We start from the raw sequence: 27,696 nt of genomic DNA, 5'->3' as shown, positions 1-27,696 counted from the left end.
AATAATGCTGATTGCCACAGTGCTGGATAGAACAGGCAAAAAACCAAACCAAAACAAAAAATGATAAATTAATTCTCACAAAAAAGAAGAAAAATGCCACTTCTTCCACACTAAACTTTTTCTACAAGAAATGTGAGACAACAGCGAAAGTAGGGGAGGGGCCGGTCATATTAAGAGATTTAATTGGGAAATCCACTGTCAGTAATGAAAATAAACCAATGAGCTGCTATCAGTGCTTGTACGGTCGATGTGCAGCGGCCCTTCAGGCTGGCACATTGGCCCAAAAGTGCAATGGCCCACCGGGAAAATGCCTGGTATGCTAGACCAACCCTGGTGTTTGGTCAGTTATCTTTGTTGTAACCACCCTTCTTCTTATATTGTTGGAAAGCATGTTTATTTCCCCCTAAATTGTGCCACATTTGTAAGAAAAACACATATGAAAATGGAAAATGCGCAGTTGCCAAACCTTCTCTGCCAATGCCAAGCAGCTGATTCTACTATATACTGTTACACTAGGTGCTGACAATTAGGTACCTGATTGGTGCATGATAAGCAGCAACTGTGAGCCTGGTCCCTGCTACAGTGGTCAGTTGAATTCATTGCAATTCAGTTTTATTTATATATTATTACATTTGTTGCAGCATTTTGGATCAACTGAAGGCTTTTTGGCGAGTTTTTAAGACAACCTGACAATAATGAAGTGCCTTGAGGAAATAAATGCAGTAAGTAGTTTTTTCATACAAAATATTTCTAATTTTAGACATATTGTACAATCAAAAGAAAACAGTCCAACATATTTGTTTAATATGCACACTGAAGAACATACTGTGGTCAAAAAAAGATTAATATAAAAATGATTCTTTACACTGTTACTGGAGGCCAAGGTAATGCCATTCAGAGTAAGTATCTGGTTAGAAACCATGTTTCAAAAATTTTTAGGGCAGAGCACAATAACCTCAGTTTTATCTGAATCCAGGTCATCCAGGTCTTTATGTTTTAAAGACATTCCTATAGTTTAGCTAATTGGTGTGCGCGGTGTCTGTCTTCATGGATAAAGCTGGGTATCATCTACCTAGCAATGAAAACATATGCTATGTTCTCTAATGATACTGCCTAATGGAAGCATGTGTAATGTAAACAGAAGTGGCCTTAGCACGGAACCCTAAAGTGGATAGGAGAGGATGGAAAAACTGACCTGCAGTCCAGACCTCAGTGCTATTGAACACTTGTGGGATCGCCTTGGGTGTGCTGCTTGTGCCAGATTGGCCAATACAACTGCACTGGCGACTTGTGGCAAACGCTGGGATGCCATCCCACAGCAAGCTGGCCACCATGAGGATGAGTTGCTAGGCTTGTTGTATGGTTCTTCCACATGCTACTGAGGCCCCTGTTTGTTAAATGAATAAACTGTTAAACTATTAATATATCTTGTTTCTTTAGAATAATCATCCAACCACCAAAAAGGAGTCAATTGGAAAATAACCTGTTTGGCATTGGCAGAGATGATATGCCAAGGTTTTCATTGATGCAACCCACATACTCAACTCTGCTGCTCAACAAACCAATGAAATTTCCTTATAAATGTTACACCATTTAGGGGAAATGTGTTTTCCAATGGTATAAAATCCAATGCTAAGAAGCACTGTTACAACAAAGAAATATTCAATAATGGCAAGTACCTAAAAATGGAATGTTAAACGCTGCATCCCATGGAAAGCCTAATTTCAAGCTTTGAACTTGAAAAGTAAAAGTATGCAATCTGCAGCTATACATAGCTCAGTGGCATTAGCTTGATATCTTCTATCCTAATTATGTTATTTTCACCCAAATAGAGACATTTAAATTTCACTAATAACTTTCTATCCAACCAGAAAAAAAGAACAATAATTTTTTCGCTGATCCTTTTCACAAAAACAACCCCTAACTATACAACTTGTGACCAACAGAGAAAAAGATAACATGGGAGCCAAGAAATCCCAGTGTTTCTGTTGATATGCAGCCTCCAGCAGCCTTGACCTATTGCAGCATACCTAAACAAGTGTTCTGGGTCACCTGATCCAACCATAAATTTTATCAAAAAAGAAAGTTGTATAGTATAATCTTAAAACTTAGAAGAGTCAATACCATTTTAAAACCAAAGTCTTGTTAAATACTAAGTTATTTTGTATGATGTGTGAAGTTTGCTTTAGGTGGTGTTATCCCCCTGTTGTCAACTGCTTATAAAAATATATAAAAACACAGAAATAAAAAACAAAGGAACCTTCACCTTTTGAATTCTTTATTATCTGGGTTTTTGAGGACGCAGCTTAAATACTCACGGTTTTTCTTGTACATCAGAATTTCAAAAGAGTTCATCTCGTAGTTCTCAAAGGTCTGTCTAACCTTCTCACTCATTTCCTTGTCTGTCAGTTCTCCATACATGAAGCTGCAGAGGAAAAACAAGTATTTGCATTGATACAGTACGCATTCATTTGAGACAATCAGTCCTCAATAATCCATGTGTGAGGCTGTGTTGTGGTACCTGCAGGTGCTGCTCTTTTGCATGACCTCAGCACGATGGTAGCCAGAGAGTTTACAGAAGCCATCATTGCTATAGACGATAGGCCACTCCACGATCTGAGCGTTTCCCAGCACAAAATTGGTATCTGACCACAGAAGCCAATAAGTTATAGTCTGCCCTACTTCACAATATCACATGACTGAAAAATTATAAGAATCCTGCATACACAATATTTCTCCACATTTCACGAGGGCTACAACAACTATCTCATTGCAGCCTTCCAGAGTTCACATTATTCTGATAAAATATTTTGGTCGTCCAATCGCACCAAACCCAATACAGAAGCTAAGTTAAGCTAACTGTTAGGTAAGTAATTATTGCTAATCAATTAAGTGGTAAATTAAATTAATAAATAATTGCCTCACTTTTACACCTGTAAAATCAGTGTTAAACTAATTATGATGATTCTTTTTATTTAATAACCAACTGGCCTACACTTAATACCTGTGCTATTAAAAGACAGTCATTTTTCAATTCAGTTCAATTCAGTTTAATTTATAAAGTGCCAAATCACAACAGTGTCCTCCACGTGCATTTTATTGTAAAGTTGGGACCCTCCAATAACAGAGGGGAAACCTCTAACAGTGGATGGGAATTAATAAGAATTTAACAATTCCAGTACCATTATCAATATCACTTATCAGTCGAATTACTTATTGATTCTCTTACTGATTTGTTTGTAACCTGTTGAAGTTCAGGGTCTCGTTGCTGGACCAGGGATGGGATTTACTCAGCTTTAACATCACTTTAGGTTCTTAGCTAGCTTAGTGTTAGCATGTTTTCTGTGCAGGTACTTGCAAAGAACCGAATTTGTGTTAGCAGCAAAATGCGTTTGTCCTGGATGGAGTTTCCACTTACTCTTGTGCTTTTGTCCTTTTGTGCATTAAAAATAAAAGTAATGTCTATATCCGCCTTTAAGAATGTGCCACAATCAGCTGATTGTAGTACAAGTGCAAGTGGAATCAATGAGCAGGCACGCAGACAGACAGTTCAAAGGAATTGAACTCCTGGGAACTGGTTCTTGATTCCCATCCTATCCCCCAACAATCAGATGTTCTATGACAAAATAAGGCGACGGCAGAAAGGAAAAACTCTTTTTTTTTCTGCCTCACATTCTACTTTTACCTTAGGAACTAGAAGCTAAGTAGGTAATTAAGTAAGTAACATGTATTTGATGTGATTATTCAAGACCTTACATAAGGAGAAGGACTTTGAAATTTTATTCTGGATTTAACACGAAGACAATGAAAAGAAGCTACTATGGGGGAAATACTATCTTGCTTGTTACTTCCTCTAAGTAATCTAAGGAGCTTGGAAAGAAAAGCATCTGGACTTCTTTAAGTTGCTTGAAGATGTTTCACCTCTCATCCAAGAAGCTTCTTCAGTTCTAGTGTCAAATGGTGGAGAGTCCCAGATCTAAGCGCTGTGGGAGTAACCCACCAAGAGGGACAATGGACCCAATAATGATCCTCTACCTAATCACATAAGCCAAGGTGTGAAAATGGGTATAGGTCACAATCAGCCAAGGTTTCGGGTGAGCTCATTGTGAAACCTAGCCCCACGATATCATGTGATTTCCTGAGGTCAGATGGCCCAGGATGTGAATGGGCATTAAGGCTTCTGGGAAGGGATCTCAAAACTGGATTATAGATGGCAGACAGTTGGTGTTGTAACCCCCGCCTCTGTTCAAAGATGGTCGCTCACAGTGGATATAAATGGCTTCTTTTACTCCTCTTTCAAACCATCTGTCCTCTCTGTCCAAAATATGTACATAGTCTTCATGAATGTCTTTTGTTAATATATAATTAGAGACGCAGTTACCCCCCTTTTACTGAATAAAGGCTGCTGTAATTCAAAGCATGTCTAGAGGAACTTCCTAGCATTTAAATTAGTGCCTGGTGATATGAAAAAAAATTATCCAACCATCCATCCATCTATCCATCCATCCATCCATCCATCCATCCATTTTGCAAGTATCTTTGCCATACCAATGCAGCACATTTACATTTCCTAGTATAAGCAAAAATGGGACAAGTCTGGACATTTCTGAGAGAGCACTAGAGAGCAAAAAAGTGATTTACTTTAACAACCAGTACTTTGCAAAATATTCAAGAAAATTGTTTCTTGTGAAACTTGGAACCACAAACTGATTGTGAGGGTAATGAGCAGATGATCAATTAACATTATTCAGAACATTGCTGGGACTTAATGCACATACAATATTGCATATCACTGATCTAGGCAGATGAACAATTTACCATTAAAAATGTGAATCTATTTCAAATATAAAGAATATCATGTTTTCCACTTGCATTAAGCAGAAAGTTAAACTGGTATTAGAAAGTAAGGACAGCTTTAAGATTTGCTTTCAAAATGCCAATATCTAAATACAAATACATATAAATAAGAAGATAGTTTTGATGAAGGAAAAATAACAGGAAAACACATTATGGCTTTTAAAAATAAAGGTAAAATGATGCTTATCTGATTATAAACTGGTGTTGGCCAGAGCGGCCGATGGCGCGATATGGCAGCCTCGCTTCTGTCAGTCTGCCCCAGGGCAGCTGTGGCTACAACTGTGGTTTGCCTCCACCAGTGTGTGAATGTGAGAGTGAATGAATAGTTGAATTGTAAAGCACTTTGAGGGTCTCGAAAAGCGCAATATAAATGCAATCCATTATTATTGTTATTATTATAAATGAAGAGTAGTGTCAGTTTGAATTAAAGCAGCTGAGTAATTTTATTCAATTCAGTGAGGTGTGATGATAATGTTAGCTTACAGCAAAGGTAAATGTAGTATGTTACTATACAGGCTGTGATTTAGTAAAATAATTATTCCCCCCGATTAGTGTGGCTACAATTAAAGCAAATACATCCACAGAGAGCAGGGAATAACAATTAGAAAAATTTTCTTAGTTTTATAGTGTACATATTATTTATTGATGCACTTTGCACTTGCTTACTTTCACTGTTTTTAAGTGACTTCATTTTTACTTTTCTTTGTTTTTAGTAGTAGGGTGTGTATATATATATACATATATATATATACATACATATATATATAGATATATAGATATGTGTGTGTGTGTGTGTGTGTGTGTAGGGAAAGAGAGAGAGAGAGAGAGAGCGAGAGCGAGAGGAATAGCCATCACTGAAAGTAAAGAGCTACCATAATAAATTTAAACCATAATTACTTGTGGTTTCAGTACTACTTAGGTTTTTAACAATTGCCCATGTGTGTTTATGTGGCTATGCCTGAAGGTGAAATGAGCAACAAAATCACAAAACATTATATATAAGAAATATATTATCACCATTTAAAGCCAGGTACAGAATCAGAACGTATCTTACCGTTGGACCGGCGGACGATGTTCTCTAGAAACGTGTTCTGAGGGGCCACGAGACCCCGCCGTCCTCTCGCCATTCTGCCGTCCTTCTGCAATGAGCAGAACGAGCTGCTTCCTGCCGCTCACATATTACATATGAACACGAGCTTCGTACGCTGTATAGTATGTGCGTGTGCTCGCTCTCCCCCCACCTCAGCAGGCTCGCTATTGGCAGATTGTTGCTGCACAAGCTTCGAGATGGGCCAGAGACTGGCTGTGATAGAGCGAGCTTCCAACATATGTGGGGAGAGAGGGTGGATGCCAGAGGAGTGAGAGAGGCGTATTAATGCTTTATACAGTGAGCATCATTACATTATCATCACGTCACTGATTGTAATTAAAATAACTGCAGATCATAATATTTCGGTATTAAGAAAACGTACCAAAGTAAGTAATTGCACCTGTAGTGAAAACAAAAGGGGTTTTTTTTTACTTTATGCTGAAAATGTAAAGTGGGGCCACCTAAACGGAACCAATGTGCTTCAAAGTGTTGCACCTGGGTTTCCCGAGGTGAGGGATTTCGCTCGCTTTTCGAAAGAGAAATAGTTTTCAGTTTGTGAATTTATTTATTCATGTTGGTGTAACTGCAATTTACTGATCTTATCAAAGGAGAAATAGAGTGAAATAAAATAGATTTATATTTAACACAAAATGAAGCATACATATTATTAGTTCTACAGGTGTTGAGTACTAGTGGGACAGATTTGATAACGAAGTTATTGATACAGAGGCTGTGCTGTAAATAAGAATGTTTCCATTTTACCAATAACTGAATGCCTGTTTAATGGCGATTACTGTAAAAATCTATTTATTTCATTAAAAAAGGCCTGATAACTTTTTGACAGAAGATTAGCAGGCTATGCTGCTTGTTTTTAGAATTTTTCTTATAGTGCATGTATTTTGTGACTTTTTTTTTCATCTTGTTCAAAAGTTTTATTCAAAAGTTTTAAAGAAGAGCTCTCTCTCTCTGTCTCTCTCTCTTTCTCTCTCTCTCACCCTCTCACCCTTCCTCCCCAGGGCTGACAGAGTTGTTGCCATGGTGAAGTGGGAGGAGTTGTCTGCTCTTATCTTGCAGGACAAGCCCAGTGCAGAAGATGAAACATGACCAAGGGATGGACAAAGACCATAAAGGGAGGGCCAAGTTTAAACCCCTGCCTTGGCCCAACTTTTTTAACCAGTCAAATTAATGCCTTGATTGTACCATATTACAAAAATTCTGTTCAATAGGCAGTGGCATCCTTTCCATTTTGTCTGCTGCCAATAAATACTTAATAATCAATTGTGAAAACTTGAAAATTGTTTGGCAGTCCTCACTACATTGCAGGCATTTGTGGTGCATAGCACTGGCATTACTGTACTGGTTAAGATACTCTCCACAATGCAGCTGTAGAACCTGCTGAGGATTTTAGGCAACATACCAGACTACTTGGTATTACACGTCCTCACTGATGTAGATACCCAAGCAGCTTACCCTCTCCACTTCCAGCTCCCAGATGACCGGTGGCAGGTGGAATCTCCTCTCCTTCCACTATGATCTCTTTTGTCTTGTCTGTGTTGAGAGTGAGGTTGTTGTTCTCGCACATAGACATCAGACCTCCCTTCTGTAGGTCGCTTTGTAGGTCGCACCAATAATGTGTCCTATCAGTGTGGTGTTGTCCACAAACTTTAGGATGTTACCTATCTTTGTGATAGGTAACACAGTTGTTGGTGAACAGAGTGTAGCAGATGGGGCTGAAATTGCCTCTTTGTGGAGTGCCAATGTTTATAATAATACTGGCTGAAGGTTTATTACCAACACTGACAGACTGAGGCTTCCCAGTCAAAGAGTCCAGGTGAGGTACAGGCCAAGTGTAGACAGTTTATGGGTGTGTTTGTGGGGAATGACCATGTTAAAGGTGTTGGCGTTGTTGTTAACAAAAGTGCTAATGTACCCAATCACATACTTAACGTAATCCTGTATGTTGATGCACGACCTGTTATTTACAGTCCTCATAGAAGTTATTTACAGCATCTTCAATCAAGTAATTAATCACAGACTATATTTATAAATTGGGAAAAGTAACTCTGTTGGTGAATCAAATTACACTTTTAAATCCATGCAGACACAGAATCCCTCCTTGGCTCTCTCTCACTCACAAAAACACTTGGCCAGGGAAACATCCAGGCTTCTGCACAGAGGAGATGACGAATTAGCAATCTTCAGAGAAACAATAGAGAAGCAGCCTTAAAGGACAGAGACAATCACTAACACTTATAGTGCAGCGTTCAGGTGAAAAGTGCTTTGTTCCGATGACGAACAGGTACTTTGTCATCAACCTACATGGCCCTGTGTTAGTTTTCACCCAGGGCTATGTAGGTTTGGATTTTTTCCCCCTTAGTAATAAACACCATTTACAAAGTGAATTTCGTGTTTATTTGTGTTTTTTCTCTCTAATATTTAAATTTGTTTGATGATCTGAATCATTTAAGTGTGACGACCATATAAAAAAATAGGAAATCCTGAATGGGCCAAACACTTTTTCACACCACTGTGAAAAAGTGATTAAATAAATCACAGGGAGTCTGAAGGCTTATATACCTGCAAGTATCTTCGTCATTAAAGACATTATGTGTCAGTGGATTCCTTTAGCTTACAGTGCAGGTTAAATGCTTCATTGTTGTGCCGGATCTTTCTCTACTGGTCGCAGAGAGTCCACGCAGAAGGGTAATTAATAAGCAAATTTAAAACAAGAATAACAGGATAACAGGTCGAATAATGATTAAGTGTTCTCAGTGGTAGAACATACAATATACAGTCTGTAATAACCTGACATACGATATAAGAATAACCTGAAATGAATTTATTTGAAATTATGACATTTACAATGTGATTTATTGGTAATATTTACAGTTTCCGGATATTCTGCATTCACCGTTGGGTTATCCTAATGCTGAATCTGCATTTTGTTGGCACTAAACCTCTTGCCCGTTTTTTTTTCTTCTTCAGTTTGTCTCGGCGGAGGAATCTCATTTCAACAGTACCGCAGCAGCAGGAGTCGCACTACCGCACCCGAAGGTGCGTAAAAAGACTTCCGCCGCCATGGTTAGGCCCCCAGCTACAGGTCTAAGCAACTAAAATATCCCTCGGAGGAACAATTTGGATTAAAAATTTGCTAAAAACTAAGAAGAGATTGCTCGGTTGTTAAACATAGCGTGTCGCAGCCGGAATTAACCGTGCAAGCACGGTGAGAGTCACGAGAAGGATTACAGCGACACGGATAGAGCTGCGGCGACGAAATAAACAGCAGCAAAAGAAAAACGTCCAGCTCCTGCTGACATTTTATATCCCGACATAGCAGCTAAAATCGGTGAATCAGAGCGCAGAGATGCCGGGCATGATGGATAAGGGCTCGGATTATTTAGGGAAGGGTCGCTCAAATGGCACCAAAAGTCCATCCACAGCCTCTAACGGACATTTTTCTGACGAAAGTGGCAGCGAGGACGAACACGGTGATATAGCCTCGAACAGCTTCTTACCGCTCCTGATGTCCGTGTTTTGAATATGAATAGTTAAATTAAACTGTTTTTGTGGTTGTTGTTTGTGTTTTCCAGATGTAGGAATGCGTGTTGGAGCAGACTACCAGGCCACAATCCCCGACTTTGAGCCCGGTGAGTTTTTATTGTTTTCTACCTGAGTGATGAACCGTGGTAGCCTCGGTATGTGTACAGTATCAGACTGTACTGTACTACGCTCACTGCCTATACATTAGTTTGCTAGTGGATTAAAACTGACTGCAGTAATAGTTAAGAGTCCGATTTTCAGTCGGCTCGCTGTGGTATCAGCTTGTTTTAAAGTAAGCTTAAAGGCCGCGGAGGCAAACATAAACCGAAGTGACACAAACTTCACTGACAGCTATGACTGTCATGTTTCTTCCAATTTATTAACAATATAAAATGTCAGGTGGAAAAGTACGACTGGAGTTTGATCATGATTACAGTTCGTTTTGAGTCAGATAATTAACAATGATCGTTTTATTAAAAGAGTGCTGTGCAATTCTCGACTCACACGTTAGCAGATTTTAAAACCTGCTAATGAACTAAAGGTACAATAGACAAAACAATGCCCGACATCTAAATAATTTAATTATTGTATTAGAAGAGCATTACGGCAAAGTATTTTGGATAAGGTATGGTATTTGCTATGCTAAGAAAAAGAACGGAGTGCTTACTGTGAAAGATTAAACCGGCCTGAAACCCCTTCAACTGCTCTGCTCCAGATTTCACTCTTTATTTGCTCATTGTACTTCACCACAGTCTGGACTCTCTGGTAAGCTGAGGTATGGTTCCCCCCCTGCTCTGTATAGCCAGCGACCCGCCCGATTTTCCACGTGGTCTGACACAGCTCAATATTCCATCCATGACCCATTAAGCCTGCAATAATGAACATCAACTACATAGCTGTTAGTGGGGTAGAGGCCTTTCTGTTTGAAGCCATGCTGTGTTACGATAATTATTTGGAACAACAAGTGCTGTCTTTGCTTCATTCAGCTGAACTACAGCTTAATTTTAAATTAATTTTAGTATTGATGTTTTCTTTTTTCTCCTTGGACAACCGTACTGAGGAGAACCATACTGAGACTATCGTGTCCAACTATTGGAATACTCTGCCTGTTCACTGAGGTTTACTGAGTCTGTGGAAGTCAGCCAGAGATATATAGTCTGGCATTTCAGTCGAGTGTGTTGTGTGAGTTCTACTTTAGTGCAGTATATGTTTTCTCATTGAGTCTAGTATCTTTTTTACTTTATATTTTTTGGTGTCTTTTAATTTCTTTTACATTTTTGTTTATTGTTTTACCTGCTATAAAATTTTCTGCTGTTTTTCATTATTTTCATGACAGCACCTGATGACTCCTTTTTATGGCAAGTGCTAAGTAAATAAATATTGCTTGCTACTGAAGTGGTTCAAACAGAAGGAGTAATAGGAATAGTTCCTCCGTGATGATATTCTGTAATAACATATGTACAAATTGTATCTGGTGTATGTCACTGGTAAAATAACTTATAAGTGTTAAATTAGCAGCAGCTGAATAAAATCTGTTATTTTGATCATTTTTCTATAATGTTTGTCCAGGTGCCACCAAGTACACAGATAAAGACAGCGGAGGGATGCTGGTTTGGTCTCCTTATCACACCATTATTGACTCCAAACGTAATGTTAATATTGTGTTTGACTGAAAATATTTAGTCCATCTTCTGTGATTTCTTTTTTCTTTCTTCTTTTTGACACAAAAGATCAGATCCATCTAACAGTGTGTGTGTGTCTCCCTCCACAGTTGATGAATACATTGCTATTGCCAAAGAAAAACATGGATATAACGTGGAACAGGTGAGCTATACAGCAGCTGACTTTTCTTTTAAATGTGCCACAAAGTTTAGGTAAATGTGGTCACAGTCTGTATAGGGGAAAAGTATTATCTTGTTCATTCCCCAATTGACAAGCTGCAGTAACAGCTGGTTGTGAAAAGTCTTCAGTTGGTGTTTTCAAAAAACTATAAAACAATTAAAAAGAATGTGGTAGACATGCTAGAAATATGACATTTTTTCCTTTGTCACACATTATTATTAATGATATGACAACTTTTCCATCTCAGCCCCATATTTTTTCACTCATGTTAAAAAAAATTGGATTAGAAAATTAGAAAATCCCCCACTGTTCTCAATGTAAAAGACTGAGGCTGTATACAGAATGACTCCGGTATTTACTAAACCCAACATAAGTGACACTGGAGTGAAACAATACTTTCCTTGGTCCCAAACTAACAGCTGTAGAGTGCCAGCAGTAGTGGCCTTTAAAACTGCACACACTGTGACATTTTTCAGTTTTGAAAAATGTCACAGTGTGTGACAATTTCTTGCGCAAGTTGTAAATTTACATTTGGTTTTTCTAATCATAGGTAAGGTTTTACAAAATAAGAATTTAAGATTAAGTTTTAGGGGTTTTGTGAGTTGTACAACTGGTTTAGATTATTTCAGTACAGATCTGAACTGTATATTAGAATTAATTAATACACAAAGGGTTCATCACACAGCACAATAGTCAACTCATAATGTAAATAATTTAATTATTGTAGAAGGAGAACGTTATGAATTTTGGATAAAGTAAAATCCGCCAACTTAGGATCGATCTGCAAGGGTCTCTGCCCCTTACACCCACCCAATCTACATAGTGTCTGGGTCAGGGATGAGTTGTTGCCCCAAGTGGAGGAGTTTAAATATCTCAGGGTCTGGGAAGAGTGAAACAGTAGACTGACCGACAGATTGGTTCAGCGTCATCTGTGATGCAACGCTGTACCAGACTGTTGTGGTGAAGAAGGAGCTGAGCGCGAAAGCAATGTTCCTACCTTGACCTATGGCCATGCAACCCGATATCACGGCAAAATGTGTAATGGACATGCTGGTCCAACATGTCCATTTCATGATTGAAATGTACATGCTTGCAGTAAGTTGCAGTAAACTGCAGTAACAGCAGGGGGAGACATTTTATTTCAATCCAGCATGAAAATAATAATGAGAAAGTGTAGACATTATTAGACATGCAAATACATATTAGCTGCCTAGCTTAATAGCTTTTGGCAATTGAGGACCCCATACTCGCTTTTTTTGCTCGCTACCAACTTCTTGGCTTTAAATATTTACCCCTGGTGGTAATGCAACTTCTGCATGCAGTAATGCAACTTCTGCATGGGTGTCCATTTCACGTTTTGGATAGGCAAGAACCGGCATGTCTATTAGATGCTTTGCCGTGAAACTGGGTTGGGCCATGAGCTCTGGGTAGTCACCAAAAGAATGAGATTGTGGAAATGAACACTTAAGGACCGCCTTTAAAGATAGTTGGAAGAAGTATGGTCATACGGGAGGATTTCAGACTAGGGCCACTACTCCTCCAAATCGAAAGGAGCCAGTTGAGGTGATTTGGGAATACGGGAAGGATGGGTGTCTTCTGGGCATGGTGTTCTGTAAATGTCCTTCCGGGAACAGGCCCCAGGGTAGGCTCAGGACACATGGAGAGCTGCAGGAGGTGACTGATCAAATGGAGATGTTGGCGTCCTTGCTTGCTTTCTCACTCTTAACTCACTGAAGCCTTTCATTGAGCTACCAAATAAACAAATTGGCACTCTCTTTCTGGCCAGACACAATGCAGACATAAGTGTACACATTAGTTTTTGAATGCTACTGAAAATTGTTTTCTTTACAAATAACTCACTGAACTAACACAGTCAATCCCTTAACATGTTTGTACTCTCTGCTCATGTTGCCTTTATATTAAATATTTTTTTGATTTTTAAAGAACTTATTTTAACATTGCACTCAACAACAAATAAATCCTCCCTAACAAAAAATGTAACTTCAAGGGCCAAATTGCATTATATTTCTTCAAGTCAATATAGGAATGCATCTAGGAATGACGTAGGCCTCAAGTGGTCCTGGGCCACGGGTTTGAGACCCCTCTTTTAACACAATAAATATTACAGCAAGTTACTGTGAAAACTCATCAGAGTGCCTCCACGTCACCAAATCTGCAGCCTCTCATCCATGATCCACACTGCTTCATCTCACGTCTGTAGCTCTTCAACTCCAGAACTCTGCTCCTCAGGCTTGAAACACAGATCAGCCTGCTTTGGCTGATCTGCTCTCCATAGTTTTCCACACCCAAGTCTCGTTTGCTGTTTTACATGAATTTCTATGGGGTCAACATGACATTGTTGGCATTTTTTTTTATCCCACACATCCCAAAATTAACAGAGTTACATGATTGTCAAAATGCAAAGGAGTAAAAATGACCAAAATATTAACAACCGAACCACCACCTTGGTGGTTCGGTTGTTAATAGTTTGGCACTTGGGTATGTTTCATTTGGCATGATGATTCTACAAGTGAGAGCAGTCAGCCCAGAATCTTTTCCCATCATTAGCAAGTACTATTTGAGTGTAAATAAGCTACTGAAATAGTTTTTATTTCTTGAAAATATCCTATTACTTAAGTAAACAGCAGAACTGTTGTTATGAACTTGGCTTTACTGTAGGTTGATTATGCCAAACCATTTCCTTATTTATCTGTAAAATAAGGATTTTTTTTTACACAGCTGAAGAATGACAGCTGGTGTATGACTACCATTAGGTCATTATTTCTAACTCATGTAGAGAACAGTAACAAAGAGTGGGTAGCTACAGAGTTAAAGTGAGTAAAATGAGCACCTGTTAATTAACATGGGGTTTGGCCAAATGGCTTCATCTTTTAGCCTAGGCGGTTGCTGCTTTAAGCCTGTGGTATCTGTGTTTCGGTAACCCTTTGTGTGTGTGTCTTCAGGCTCTTGGCATGCTCTTCTGGCACAAACACAATATTGAGAAATCTCTGGCCGACTTGCCAAATTTCACCCCGTTCCCAGATGAGTGGACAGTGGAGGACAAAGTGTTGTTTGAACAGGCCTTTAGTTTCCACGGAAAGAGCTTTCACCGCATCCAGCAGATGGTAACCACTTAACACAGCAACATCAGTGTTTCTGATACAGTAATGTAATGTTTCTGATATTAACAAATTTATTATGGTCATAAAGACTTGGGGGAGGGTACTGTACAAACAGTTTTGAGGTACTGTTTCTATGAAAATATCACGTGTTTTGTTTATTTTATTTTATTTATTTATTCATTTTTTGCTTCAGTTACCGGACAAATCCATCTCCAGTCTGGTAAAGTACTACTATTCATGGAAAAAGACGCGTTCCAGAACAAGTCTGATGGACAGACAGGCTCGTAAATTGGCCAGTAGGAGCAACCAGGATGAGAGGTACAGCACATAGATCAACACTACTCCTTGAATCTGACTATAGTCTCTTGTTTTGAAAAAAGAAACAAAAACGTTTTCTCTTTTTTTGCTGAAAAGAAGGCATTTTGTCTTGTCAAAGCGTGAAGCACTCTGACACCTGTTTGTCCACAGTTTGTGGACATACCTCAGTTAAAAAATCTAGGGCGTCAAGAGAGCATTTGTTAAGCAAAAAGCCCGTCTCACAGTCAGAGCTACCTGTCCCTGCCTGGAAATTGAAACTTTCCTGGGACATTTTGGGAATTTTTATGCAGAAACCATTGCAGACCCATGGCCTTGAGATTTTTTTTAAATATGAAAAATCATTAAAATTGTTACTTGATGTGTCTGTTTTTATTGACTGACATCCATCATCATTTCAGTTACCTAAGAACGTAAGCTCACAAAGAGTTAGTTTTGGATTCTGCTGCGTCGGTGTGAGGTTGCTGTTGTGTGACGACATCCAGTGATTGGATTTTGGCTTATTGTTGCTGCAGTGATGAGGAGATAGAGGATGCCAATCCCATTGAAGCCAACGACAGTGACTATGACCCCAACAAGGAAACTAAGAAAGAGGTAATTTGAACACACCTTATTCCATTTTTTTTTGTTTAAACCTGTGGAATCTAAAATGAAACTTTACCATATACTGCTCACAAAAATAAAGGAACACTGTTGAATCAGAGTATCTGAAATACCAAGAGGTGGGCATGACTGAGTTGGTGATGGATCAGTGATGTTCTGGAGAAGTATATCCATGGAGGGATATGCAGACTTCTACAAGCCAGGCAAGGGTACCAGGATATCATTTGGGGATCCTTGGACCCACTGTCAGACGTAGGGTCTGACAGTGGGTCAGACCCTACGTGCTGCAGTGGGTCATGGGGGTCCTTCTGGTGCACGACAGTGCCCGGCCTCATGCTGCAAGAGTATGCAAGCAGTTCCAGCAGACAACCTGGACAGGTGGCAAGTCTGCCACAGGGCTAACACATAGAGACAGACAACCATTCACGCCAACATTCACACCAGGTTTATATGTTAGGTTACATTTTTTTCCCTTCTCGGCAGTTATGTGTTTTTGTTTTGGTTTGTTTTGGATTTTATTTTTCTTTGGGGGGGGGGTCACCCAATATTCTTTCTTTTAGTTCATCTGGAGACATACATAGATATTTTATCCTGAAGTGGAGTAAGACAAAATGAGAACACGAAAACAAAAAACATAAATAAAAAATAGGAAATAAGAATAACTTTAGAGCGGGTTTTGTATTCTTATTGTTTTTTGTCCCTCCGTTTCATTTCTCCTCCCCTGGTCTGTTGATTTCTGCGGTGGCAGTGGTGATCTTTTTCCTGTTTTTCCAGTTGAGCTGTACTGTTATACATAATTTCCTTGTGGATTATTAAAGTATTATGACTCCGATTCTGATTTTGATTGTTTTCTTGGTGAGAATCAGGGCCACAAGAAGCGGTGTTTTGATCTGTTTGGAGTTTATGCTTCTTCCAGATCACCAAGTAAACAGAGAGCGGGGCATTGTGGGATGTTGTGGTCAAGGATGTGGGATAATTTGGTAGTTGTTTCTTTCCAGAAGTTTAGTATTGGTGGACAGAGCCAGAATGTGTGAAGGTGGTCATTAGTGGTGTTGATTGTGCAGTCTTCATTTATGTCGGAAGTGATAGCAGAGCTGTACGTTTGAGGGATTTCTGAAAAATTAAATCAGAACATGGTATATTATTTAATCTTAAAAATTTTGCAGGAGACTTCCCGCATACCACCAGAGGGAGCTCACATACCACCAGTGGTATGCAGTTAGAGGATATTAGTTTATTTAGTTTTGTATTTTTTATGACTTTGCAGTTTTATTGATGCTGTCTAGTAGTGATGGTTGTAAGAAATTATCAAAAATGTGGTGGAGGTGTGATGCCTTTTGCTTTCCATTTAATATTTATCAGGGGTAATTTATTTGCAGTGAAGTCAGGGTTATCACATATTGGTGTTTGAGTTGTAGGTGAGAATATAATGTTTTTGATTTTATTAATCTTCCACCAAGCTGTCAGAGTTGTTGCTATTGCACTTGTGATGTCTGATATGTCTGATTGTATTGCTTATAAATGGTAAATCTTTGATTAATATGTCTTTACAATCAGATTGTTCGATGTCCAGCTATGAATGAAAGTGATGGGTTGAATGTATCCATTTGATGAGGTATTGTAGTTGGTTGACTAAGAAGTACTGGTGGAAATTTGGTGCTTTTAGGCCTCCTTGAAGTTTTGACTGTTGTAATGTTGTTAGTTTTATTCTGGGCTTTTTGTTTTTCCAGTGAAATGATGGTGTTATTATGTCCAGAATGGAAAGAAAAAATCTCCCTGGGAATAAGTAGGTGTTTCGGCCCATCTAATGCCACCAGCTGACTGTCCAGGTGCTCAGTGATCCCGTGATCTGGGTGGGTGATCTGGGAGAAACTCTCCCAGGAAAACATCCGTCATCTCATTAGGAGCATGCCCCAAAGTTGTCAGTCATGCATACAAGTACATGGGGGCTATGCAAACTACTGAGCACCATTTTGAAGTGCTGTAATGAAATTTCAGCAAAATGAATTAGCCCGCTGCATAATTCTTTCACTTTGATTTTCAGGGTGTCTCAGTTCAGCCCTCTGTAATTTTCATTTCCAAATGATGGCAAGCTTTATTTCTAACACATTTCCCAATCCACATCAGTATAGATATCCAGCATGAATTGTCCCCCCATTGACATCTGGCAGTCTGTCAGTACAGTAAACACACCAACTTGAACAGATAAATTTAGGCATTACCATACATTTTGAAAATTTTGAGAGGTTCAAGTGCCTTATGTTCATACCTCAACAAAATATTATGGACAGTGACCAAAGATAAGTGACATCATATTTTTTTATTCCAAAAATGATCTCCATAAACTGTATATAAAGGATGTAGCCACCCTGACGTCACCCAAAGGTTAGTGAAGTCTCGTTTGTTATCATTTCAATGTTTTCAAACAGGACGTGATGATTAAGGGGCGGCTCTGACTCCTAAACCAAGAGCCACTGGTAGGACTGCATTAAAACATACATCTTTTTGACATAACTGGGGACCATAAATTAAAAATTAATGTAATTTTGTATTCAGTTAGACTTGAAATTAGTGATGGAAGTCAAATATGTCACAGCAGAATTTTCCATAGACTTCTATTACATGGGCTTCTTTTTGTAATGACCTTGTATGCAGTAGGAAAAATGCAGAGTTAAGACACTTCCACAATGACTCGGACAGTTGAGAGTAGTCTCAAAGTACATTTTTAAACTTTAAAGTTGAGAACTTTGATATTTTTCCCTTAAAGAAACTGTAAAAAACAATAAATGTCCATGCCCCACCTCAAGGCTTACCAACAGATGTACAGACAGACAAATTAAGGTCATTACTGATGTACCACCTGAAAGGACTATACTTAGTTAATAATGAAACCTTTTTTTAAAAAAACAAATTGACAAGGAAAATATAAATATGAAGAGAAGATAAAAAGAAAACCTCAATGTACTGAAGCAATTTGGTAAAGAAGAGTGGGTGACAACTCCTCCGTAACAAAATGAAAGATTAATGAAGTCATACTTCAAATATTTATTTCAAATTACTGCTGCTAAAGGTAGGTTGACAGATTACTGAGTGATGGCGTATATTTAGCTTTTTTATTCACTGCTTCTGCATTTTAGTTAGTTGTCAATGCTATTTTTAAGGCCTCATATAACTACACTTTTATCAGTGTTTAAAATCATTCTCTTACCTTCAGAACCAGGCAGAGCCCCCCAGTGCCAGGATCTAAGGTAGCTTTGGGTCGTAGGGAGCATCAGACCCTGCAGCACCGGCATCACCAACGCTCCCGCTGTCGTCCCCCCCAAAGGCATGTACCTGACCCAGGAGGATGTTGTGGCCGTCTCCTGCAGTTCCTCCGCTGCAAACACCCTTCTGCGTCAGCTGGATATGGAGCTGGTGTCTCTCAAGAGACAGGTAGCCCTCATCCTCTTGACTACTGAACTACTAAACCTAAAAAAAATTTTTTGTCTCCTAACATCAGACACTGGTCACAAGTTTTCTTTGGTGCCAAAATAACCCATTATTATTTGTCTGTGCAACCGTGGGAATATTTTGAACTACTAACACACAATCATACTTTGTCAAAAACTAAAAAAATGGGTTTCCAGTTGTATCCCCTTGGTAAGTAACAGAATGCTTAGCAGCATTAGCTTTGTTTTTAAAATACATAAGAGAACACTGTTGAGGTTATAGTCAAAATAACTTTTGCTGGATGTACCGCTTACATGTGTGTGTTGGTTTACATTTTGAAATGGGAGGGCTTAAATTTGATCCAAGTGCTATTTATCACCTTTCCTGTAAATATTTAGAGAGGTCTTCACCTGTTTTTTTTCTTGAGCACTTTAAAGAGATTTTTAAGGTGGAGCCTGAAATAAGCATTTAAAATGCACTGAAAAAATTAATGTATCTCAAAAATAAAATTATAAAGACACTCAAGATAAGTTTCCTGTGGCTGGAAACTATTTTGTGCAACTTTTTTGCATTTACAGTTTTTTTTTAAATTTCTTTGTAGTTTATTGCACTTTTTTGCAATTTATGTAGCTACTATGGACTTAAAACATACATATTATTAAAATTTGGGATATAACGGTTGTATTGATGTACAGAAACTTGAAATGCTTCAAAAAATGGCACTGCAGCATGTAAAAATGGTGGGCTTTGAAGGGTTAATGCGTGATCCACAGCAATCACAATGAACTGACATCAGTGAACTGGAGTGAAACTAGAAAGACACATAAAAAGATTGTCAGACTTAATAGACTGTCACATAACCCACAGGTAAGTGTAGTTAGGCTCTAACAAAGCAGAGTACAAAATAAGCATCCTGTAGAATACAATACAATATCATTTAATAGAAAATAAGCTAGTAACAAGTAATACAATTGTATCATTAGCTTACAGACTACAAGATATGAAACTACTACACTTGTAAAGAGGGAGAAAAAAATGTTATAAATTTTCAGATCTACAAAGAACTGACTTAAAGCCATTTCTTTCTGATGGACTCATCTATGTGGATTGTTTCGGATTCCACATAAAATATCTCCAAGGTGCAGTCATGCTTTCCCAAAGTTCTCTGTACTTCCTGTTTCCTCTTTCCAAATATTAAAATAAAAACTCTACAGATTTCTGACAGCAAACAATAGAAATACAATTTCCATGGCTATTTATTTGTTTTTTTTTTATTACTTTATTTGCAGAAAATATTCATTTCAGTTTTGTGGTCATTTCTGTCACTCTGGCCTAAAAAGTCTATATAATCCGACTTTTAATAATTCTTCCAATTTGTCCACCCATGGGTTATAACACCTGCAAATTTGTCCCATTTCAGGCCAAACCTATCCAAGCATTTAGCTCCATGAACAAATTAGTCCTTGTTGAATGATTTCTTTCATTGAATGTGTTCTGCCAGCTCGTCCATAATCTCGAACTCTTTTGTTATCCCACAGACAAAGACGAATAACTGCATTTTGTCGTCAACATCACAACGCTTGTCCATTGCCAAGAAGAAAAGGCCAAAATTGTCCAGTTTGTTTTTAAACTGATGCTCCTGATTTCCTGCAACATCTTTATTGTTTGTCTTATTGTTTGGATTGACTAGAGAAGGGCACATTTTCAAATGCGTCTTTTTTCAGGTCATATTGGCACAGCTGTCCAGGAAATACTTTTTGATAAACTCACCATGAGAGAACTGTTTACTAACTGTTTTATTCAACTTTATGGCAAAAAAAACAAACAAACCAGACCTGGACAAGGAGCAGACAATGCCCAGGTCTGATATAGGTGATGGTGTTTCTTCAGTATGGTGTGTATGAGGCAGAACAAAGGTCACACATCTCTGTGGAAATTGTGGAAATTATTGAACAGTTACCACAGCTGATATGGGTGAAATTGGACATCACAGATTTTGTGCACCACTAATCTGGGATGGTAAAAAATTTCCAATCCAAATGACTGGGAAATGGCCAATCCCAGTGAGACATCTGAAAACAGCCTCAGGTTTTAATGGGTTTTCTGGGAGTTTTGTTAATTGTCATCTTTGACTTTCTCATCTATTCTCCAGGTCCAGAATGCCAAACAGATAAACAGTGGACTGAAACACATGTTGGAGTCTGGGATTGAAGACTTCAGACTACCTGAGGTACAAATACATTGAAGATGACTGATATTATGATAATTAAATTGCATGAAACTCCTCAGTTGAAGCCATTTATGGTAATGAGTTTTCTGCTATGATAAAGTTATGTTATGATAAAGTATATGTGTAAGTGAGGATCCCTGTTGTGGAAAGTAGAAATGTTTTTATATCTTTAGTTGGTCATGTGTTTTAACTTTAATATTCAATATTGTAGTGTAACCAGAAGGTGAATGCCCGCTGGACTACAGATGAGCAACTCCTGGCTGTTCAAGGTAACCTCTATGTAGAAAAAGCAGCTGCTTACAGGTTTTAAAAGTAAAATCCACCAAATGGCATACATGAAAAAGAACTTCTTGGCTTTTATATGGGCTGGTTCTCCCTCTTACAGCCATTTTTGACCAGAGCAGCCAGTTGTTTACAAAGAATAAGCTTTAAAAATCCACTGTGAACAACTTTTCAGCACCAAGAAGTAGATTAAATTTTAAATTCAGTCTTATTTATATATTTTATATAGATATTATATATTTTTATATTTTATACCTAATTACAACAACAGTCAACTCAAGATGGTTTATATTGTATGGTTATCCTTACATTACTTTTAGGGTAAATAATGAGACAACCCCATCAATCAGACAACCTCCTGTTAAGCGAGCACTTGGCAGCAGTGGAAAGGAGAAACTTTCTTTTAACCCTTGGATGCACAACCTACCAATACCTACACTCTTCCACGAGTGGGGTCAAAAATGACCCCAAATAGAAACAATGCATTTTGCTATAAACTTGGTTGTTTTTCTTCAAAATCTTTAAAACAAAGAGTTGTAACATTCTCATATTTGAGTTATTCCTCATAAAACATGTTTGTGACATGAGGCCCTTTGCATTTTTATTTATTTTTTAATTAATTTTAAGAAATTGCAGTTTTTGCATCACTTGTATCACTTTTGTATGCTTGTTCTGCATATACTGCAGAAGCTGGGCCTTCCCTCTGAAAGGCACAAGTTGTTCATCCACTGTAACACAATCACTGAGGATGAATTTCTGCCTGCAGTTGACCAGGAACAGGCCCCATATGTAGCGGAAAGCTGCCATGTGGTTTGTTTTCAGTCGGTAGGCTCTGGTCCTCTTGTCATCAAAGTGCAAGAAACGTTGAATATCTTTAAATCTATGAATTGACATAGTGGCCTTGTACCATGGGTTATGCAGAGGACTCCCAAAAACACACCAACTGGTACATCCCAGTTCTTCTCACTTCCTGCAAGAATGGTCAGTCAAATTGAGGCCATGAGCTCATGTTCGATTACATTTTTCCACTCTTTTCCCCTGTCTGTGGCTACTCTTCGTGCCTCCATGTTTGTGCATGTCAGCACCTCTTCTATTATATTATCAGACATGAACATCTTCCATGCATCTATTGGGGAGACAGTACTAAACCCAGGTGCAAGCCCTGGCCGACTAATTCAGAATATTGTGGCTAGAGCAGTAAGAGGGGCTCATTCTGTTAGACTCAAAATCCATTTCCTCTTCAGAGGACTCATCAGAGGACTCCTCTGTATCTGACTAGCCTTGTTCAGTGGGAGGACAATAGTCTGGGTCCTCTATATCTGAGATGTCAGATTCTGAGTCAGTGCCTCCGATGGGCTCTTCATCCCATCCGTCCAGGATCATTTGTAGGGCAAGGTCCACTGCCTCATAGCAGCCATGTTACTTTAAATATTTAAAAAAAAACATCAGAAAGGACAATGTTTGAAATGCACAGGAAATTATAAACAGGGCTGCACATAAATGGTCCGCAGGTGCACATTTGCTGTCAAAATAAAAGATGCATACCAGATAAGTTGGAACGCTCATTTGCATACATTAGATGTTCTGGAGGAGGACAGACATTTGTTCAGAATTCTTAAAGATGTCAAAGAAGCAAGCTCTGTAAGCAATTACTTTGGTGTTCCTCCACCGCAAAAGAAGCGCGTATTCTCTGAATTTCCGGGAATACTTTTATTTTGATAGCGAATGCACACCTGCGGACCACTTATGTGCAGCCCTGACTATAAATCATGTATGTTACTGTGTAAAAATTAATTCTTGATCCATCAGAAGTGTAAGTGGGACAGTCAGAGTTGCTAAGAATGAAAGTTTCACAGAAGATTCCATAGGAACTGCTTGGGGTCATTTTTGACCCCACTTGTGGAAGAGTGGGGTAGTGATACAAAAACTGCATTTTTTTTAAATTAATGAAAAATTAAATAAAAATGCAAATGGCCTCATGTTACAAACATATTTTTTGAGGAATACCTGGAATATGAATATATTACAACTTTGCATTTTAAAGATTTTGAAGAAAAACAACCCCTGGGGTCGTTTTTGACCCCACGTGTGCATCTAAGGGTTAACAAGGAACACACCTCCAGCAGAACCAGGCTCAGGGAGGGGTAGCCATCTGCCATGACAGGTTGGGGTTGAGGGGAGGGAGCTTTGTAAAAAAGAAAAGTTTGAAGCCTAATCGTAAAGTAGCAAGGGTGTCCGTCTCCTGAATACAAACTAGGTGCTGGTTCCACAGAAGATGGGGTGAAAGCTGATGGCTCTGTCTTCCATTCTACTTTTTAAATATCCTAGGAACCACCAGTAAGCCTGCTGTGAAACCATGAAGTGCTCTGTTGGGGTGATAACAGATGATCACAGTTAGAGCCTAACTGGTGAAAATAGAGGAGCATTTAAAAAAAAGAGCCAGAGGTGAACACCAGAGCTAAAAGTGACTACATTTTTACTTTATGTACAAAAACATACCTCTAAACTGTAATGACTACTAAATGGTGCTCTCATCTATTTTCGATTTTTCCATTGCATATGTTTGTGTAACTTTAAAAATCCATCTGTGTTGTTGTACAGGTGTCAGGAAGTATGGAAAAGACTTCCAAGCCATCGCAGACGTAATCGGTAATAAAACGGTAGGGCAGGTGAAGAACTTTTTTGTGAACTACAGGCGGCGATTCAACCTGGAAGAGGTCCTGCAGGAGTGGGAAGCAGAGCAGGGAACCAAAGCTCCCAATGGAGACAGTGCCACTTTGGGAGAGGAGGGAAAGAACAGCTCAAACACTCCATCAGGAAAGAGCACAGATGAAGAGGATGATGAGGTGAGGCTTCATGAATTTACTCTTGATTATTATTGAAATCATACTGGGTGGTGTTAGTAGATGTTTGAAGACACAGTTATCCAGTTTGAAGTCCAGTTATCTTGAATTTAACCATTCCTAGAAGTTAGTGGTTTTTCATTCTCTAATGTCATGTAAATTATCTTGGAACTAACTTCACAAGCAGGATTCTCTGCTTGACTTGTGTAAGTAACTCATTTCTGTTCTTTGCAGGGTCAAGTCACTTCATTAGGTGCATCCCCTGCTGCCTCTTCATCATCTTCAGCTCAGACTCCAATGATATCTAGTACCTCCTCCTCTTCCCTCCACCAACCTCCTCCCCTTCTGCGCCCCTCCCTCCCAGCCACACCCTCTCTGCACCGTCAGCCCCCACCACTCCAACAGCAAGCCCGCTTCTTGCAGCCCCGATCCACGCTGCAGCAGCCCCCGCCTCTCATCCGTCCCTCCCCAATGCCACCCCGCCTTAACCCCCGACCTTCTGGTCCCTTGACCCTCAGTGGAAACCCTGCAGGGTCAGGTCTAAGCTCTGCCCAGCAATGCTCCAGCCTGACTGTCCACCAGTCGGACACAACCTCATCTTCCTCAATCCACTAACAAATGACACACTATTTTTGTTTAAGAAATGTCTAAGTCTTAACATAAAGCTGTCTGAAAGACTGCTGCATTCAGGTCCCGTGGGAATATCTGGTCATATCCCTCAAAACATTAACAGTGACTTTTATTGCTACTGCTAATAACCAATTCTTTTATGACATAGCGATATACAGTCAGGTGAAAAAGAAAGTACAACCTCCTTCAATTCTTAGGTTTTAAATATTGGGAAAAGGGCTGTCATGATACTTAAATTTAATAACAACCTCAGTCACGATATAATAATAATAAAAAAAATCATCTAGACCTTCATCTGGCTCTAAAATGATTTCAATAAAACATTAGATGAATAACAACATATGACATTTTACAGTTACACATGACATACACTACCTTCAAAGGTTTGGACACACCTTCTCATTTAATTGTTTTTTCTTTATTTTCATGAATACTTACATTGTAGGTTCTCACTAAAGGCATCAAAACTTTGAAGGAACACATATAGAATATATATGTAGTAAGCAAAAAAGTGTGAAATAACTCAAAACATGTTTTAGAATTTAGACTCTTCAAAACAGCCACCCTTGGCACTCTTGGCATTCTCTCGATTAGTTTCATGAGGTTGTCACCTGAAATGGATATCCAAAAGTCTTGAAGGAGCTCGCGGAGATGTTGAACACTTGTTGGCCCTTTTGCCTTTACTCAGCGGTCCATGTCATCCCAAGCCATGTCGACTGGGTTTAGGTGAGGTGACTGTGGAGGCCAGCGCTCCATCACTCTCCTTCTTGGTCAAATAGCCCTTACACATCCTGAAGATGTGTTTGGATGGGATGACATGTCGCTGTAGGATGGTGTGGAGCCATGCTGGTTCAGTGTGCCTGCAATTTTGAAAAAATCCCCAACAGTGTCACCAACAAAGCACCCGCAAACAATCACACCTCACCTCCATGCTTCTCCTTCAGTTCTTAAAGTCATGATAGACTGTCATGTCTCTTTACTTAGCTGATTGGTTGTTGCCATAATATGAATTCTACCAGTTGTCAAATAGGGCTATCAGCTATGTACGCACCTGACTTCTGCACAACACAACTGATGGTCCCAACTCCATTAAGAAGGCAAGAAATTCCACAAATGAATCCTGACAAGGCACACCTGTGAAGTGAAAACCATTTCAGATGACTACATCATGAAACTCATTGAGAGAAGGCCAGGGGCTTGCAGTGCTGTCAACAAAGCAGAGGGTGGCTACTTTAAGGAATCTAAAATATAAGACATATTAGAAGTTATTATAATTTTTTCTTTGGTACAAAATTCCATAGATTTTGCTTCATATGTTTGATGTCTTCAGGATGTATCTAAAATGTATAAAGTAGTAAAATAAAGAAGAACCATAAAATGTGAAAGTGTGTCCAAACTTCTGAATGGCATTGTATAGGAATGGACTTCATAGCTGGTATGAGGTGTTATGATATGCGGTGTTTGCCATGTGTTGTTGTTCATCTACGGTTATATTTATCACATTTTTTTAGACCAACCTTTTAGATCTCCTAATGACAGGATTATTTCCCATAAAACCATTTAAACTGAAAGGAGGTGTAATTTCTTTTTTATATGAATGGACAGGCAACACATTTGTACAAAATATGAACCTAAGTTTTTAGTTTTTAATATTGTGTGATGGGTTGATATTTGTCTTTCAACCAGTACATGTAGTTTCACACACATACTGGTTTTAAAGTTTTTGTCCTGAAAAGAACAAATACTTTTGGAGTCTTTGGCTTGAAAGTCAAATGCATGTAACAAAGTGTGTTGATTATTAAATGAGAGCTTTGTCATCATCACCTATTTCCCCTAATAGAAAATGTGGTATGCCAAAGGATTCAATCCTGTATCCTTTTGTTTTCACCCCTTTATTTTCCTTGGACACAACTTAATTAGCAGCAAAAATTCAGCATGGCAGAAGTTAGTCATCTATAGAAATCGACTTGTTGATATAAGACAATAGTACAGTCACGTTAGCAGCTCTGTGAGGCTGTATTTGGGCGAAGCAATGAGCTACACTACACATTTCCAAAATTATTCCCGCACCCATCCAAAGCATTGAATTAAGGGGTTCCATAGGTGTATAAAATCAAGCACCTAGGCATGAAGACTGCTTCTGCAAACAGTTGTGAAAGAAGTGGTCACTCTCAGGAGCTCTGCAATGACAGCATGCTAAGATGTTCACATTGACAATATTTGATTAGTTTACCTTGTAGCTAACATCTATCTTAATTTAGTGTGTTATTTGGCTATATTTTTCATTTGTTTTGCAGGCATTTTGACTTTATAGTGGCATAAGTTTAGTTGCTCCTTGAGATAATAGCTGGCCCTTCATAAAAGGTAAATTGAGTGGTTCTTATCGAGTGCTTTTCTACTCTGAGCGCTTTACACAACTTCCTTGATTCACCCAAGCACTTTTTTTTCTATCCTCTTTCTATGTAAGTTCTTCTATCTAACATTCACACATTGATGGATGCATTGGAGAGCGACTTGGGTTTAGTATCTCGCCTAAGGATATTTGACATACAAGACTGGAACCACCAACATTCCGATTAGTAGGTGACCAGCTCTACCACCTGAGCTACAGCCACCCCAATTGTCTTAGCCTATTAGTAATGGCTATTAGGCCAGCATCTTGAGTAAATGACTTTATTTTAAATTGTTGTGTATTGCAAAAGTCCAAATTAGAACTGACTGTTGGCCTGCAAGTAAATAAATGCTTAAGTTAGTGTAAGTATACTGGTCTGCCTCATTAGTAAAACCATTAACAGATTAAATAAATAATCATCCTCTTATTACAGTGCATTACTCTTTTAGTAAAACTGTGGGCTGGCATTTATGTGCGTTTTTCTTTGACAAGTACTGCCCATGTACTTGCATTTATTTCAG

The 27,696-nt window shown here is 38.8% G+C and overlaps 3 protein-coding genes across 8 annotated transcripts in view; 1 reads left to right on the top strand and 2 right to left on the bottom strand.

The window, feature by feature from the left end:
* Positions 1-11,038, bottom strand: part of LOC100697710 (potassium voltage-gated channel subfamily H member 1) — a 90,799-nt gene extending 79,761 nt beyond the window's left edge. For 4 of the 6 annotated variants that reach the window (XM_019355592.2, XM_025908327.1, XM_025908326.1 and 1 more), the window contains exons 1-4: positions 10,155-11,036; positions 5,912-8,114; positions 2,522-2,645; positions 2,319-2,425 (exon numbers count right to left, since the gene is read on the bottom strand). In XM_019355592.2, coding sequence (XP_019211137.2) covers positions 2,319-2,425; positions 2,522-2,645; positions 5,912-5,984 — 304 coding nt within the window. In that variant the 5' untranslated portion in view covers positions 5,985-8,114; positions 10,155-11,036. Of the gene's footprint in view, positions 1-1,195; positions 1,388-2,318; positions 2,432-2,521; positions 2,646-5,911; positions 8,115-10,154 lie in introns of those variants that run through there. The other 2 variants (XM_025908329.1, XM_025908328.1) reach the window with 2 other exon arrangements.
* The window catches only part of LOC100711262 (malate dehydrogenase, cytoplasmic), an 868,968-nt gene that overhangs the window by 378,911 nt on the left and 462,361 nt on the right, over positions 1-27,696 (bottom strand). The gene's annotated exons all lie outside the window — the stretch shown is intronic.
* rcor3 (REST corepressor 3) lies at positions 8,759-25,821 on the top strand. The gene is given in 14 exon segments (XM_019355594.2): positions 8,759-9,435; positions 9,538-9,594; positions 11,057-11,134; positions 11,259-11,311; positions 14,293-14,454; positions 14,645-14,769; positions 15,282-15,360; positions 15,626-15,634; positions 18,594-18,683; positions 18,685-18,801; positions 20,951-21,028; positions 21,240-21,297; positions 23,912-24,156; positions 24,388-25,821. Coding segments are annotated over 14 exon segments (1,656 nt in total). The 5' UTR covers positions 8,759-9,311; the 3' UTR covers positions 24,769-25,821.

The sequence above is a fragment of the Oreochromis niloticus genome, linkage group LG6, assembly GCF_001858045.2.
Source record: "Oreochromis niloticus isolate F11D_XX linkage group LG6, O_niloticus_UMD_NMBU, whole genome shotgun sequence".
In the NCBI taxonomy this organism is placed as follows: domain Eukaryota; kingdom Metazoa; phylum Chordata; class Actinopteri; order Cichliformes; family Cichlidae; genus Oreochromis; species Oreochromis niloticus.
The sequence above is the reverse complement of the archived record's forward strand: the minus strand, read 5'-3'. Positions and strand labels throughout refer to the sequence as shown.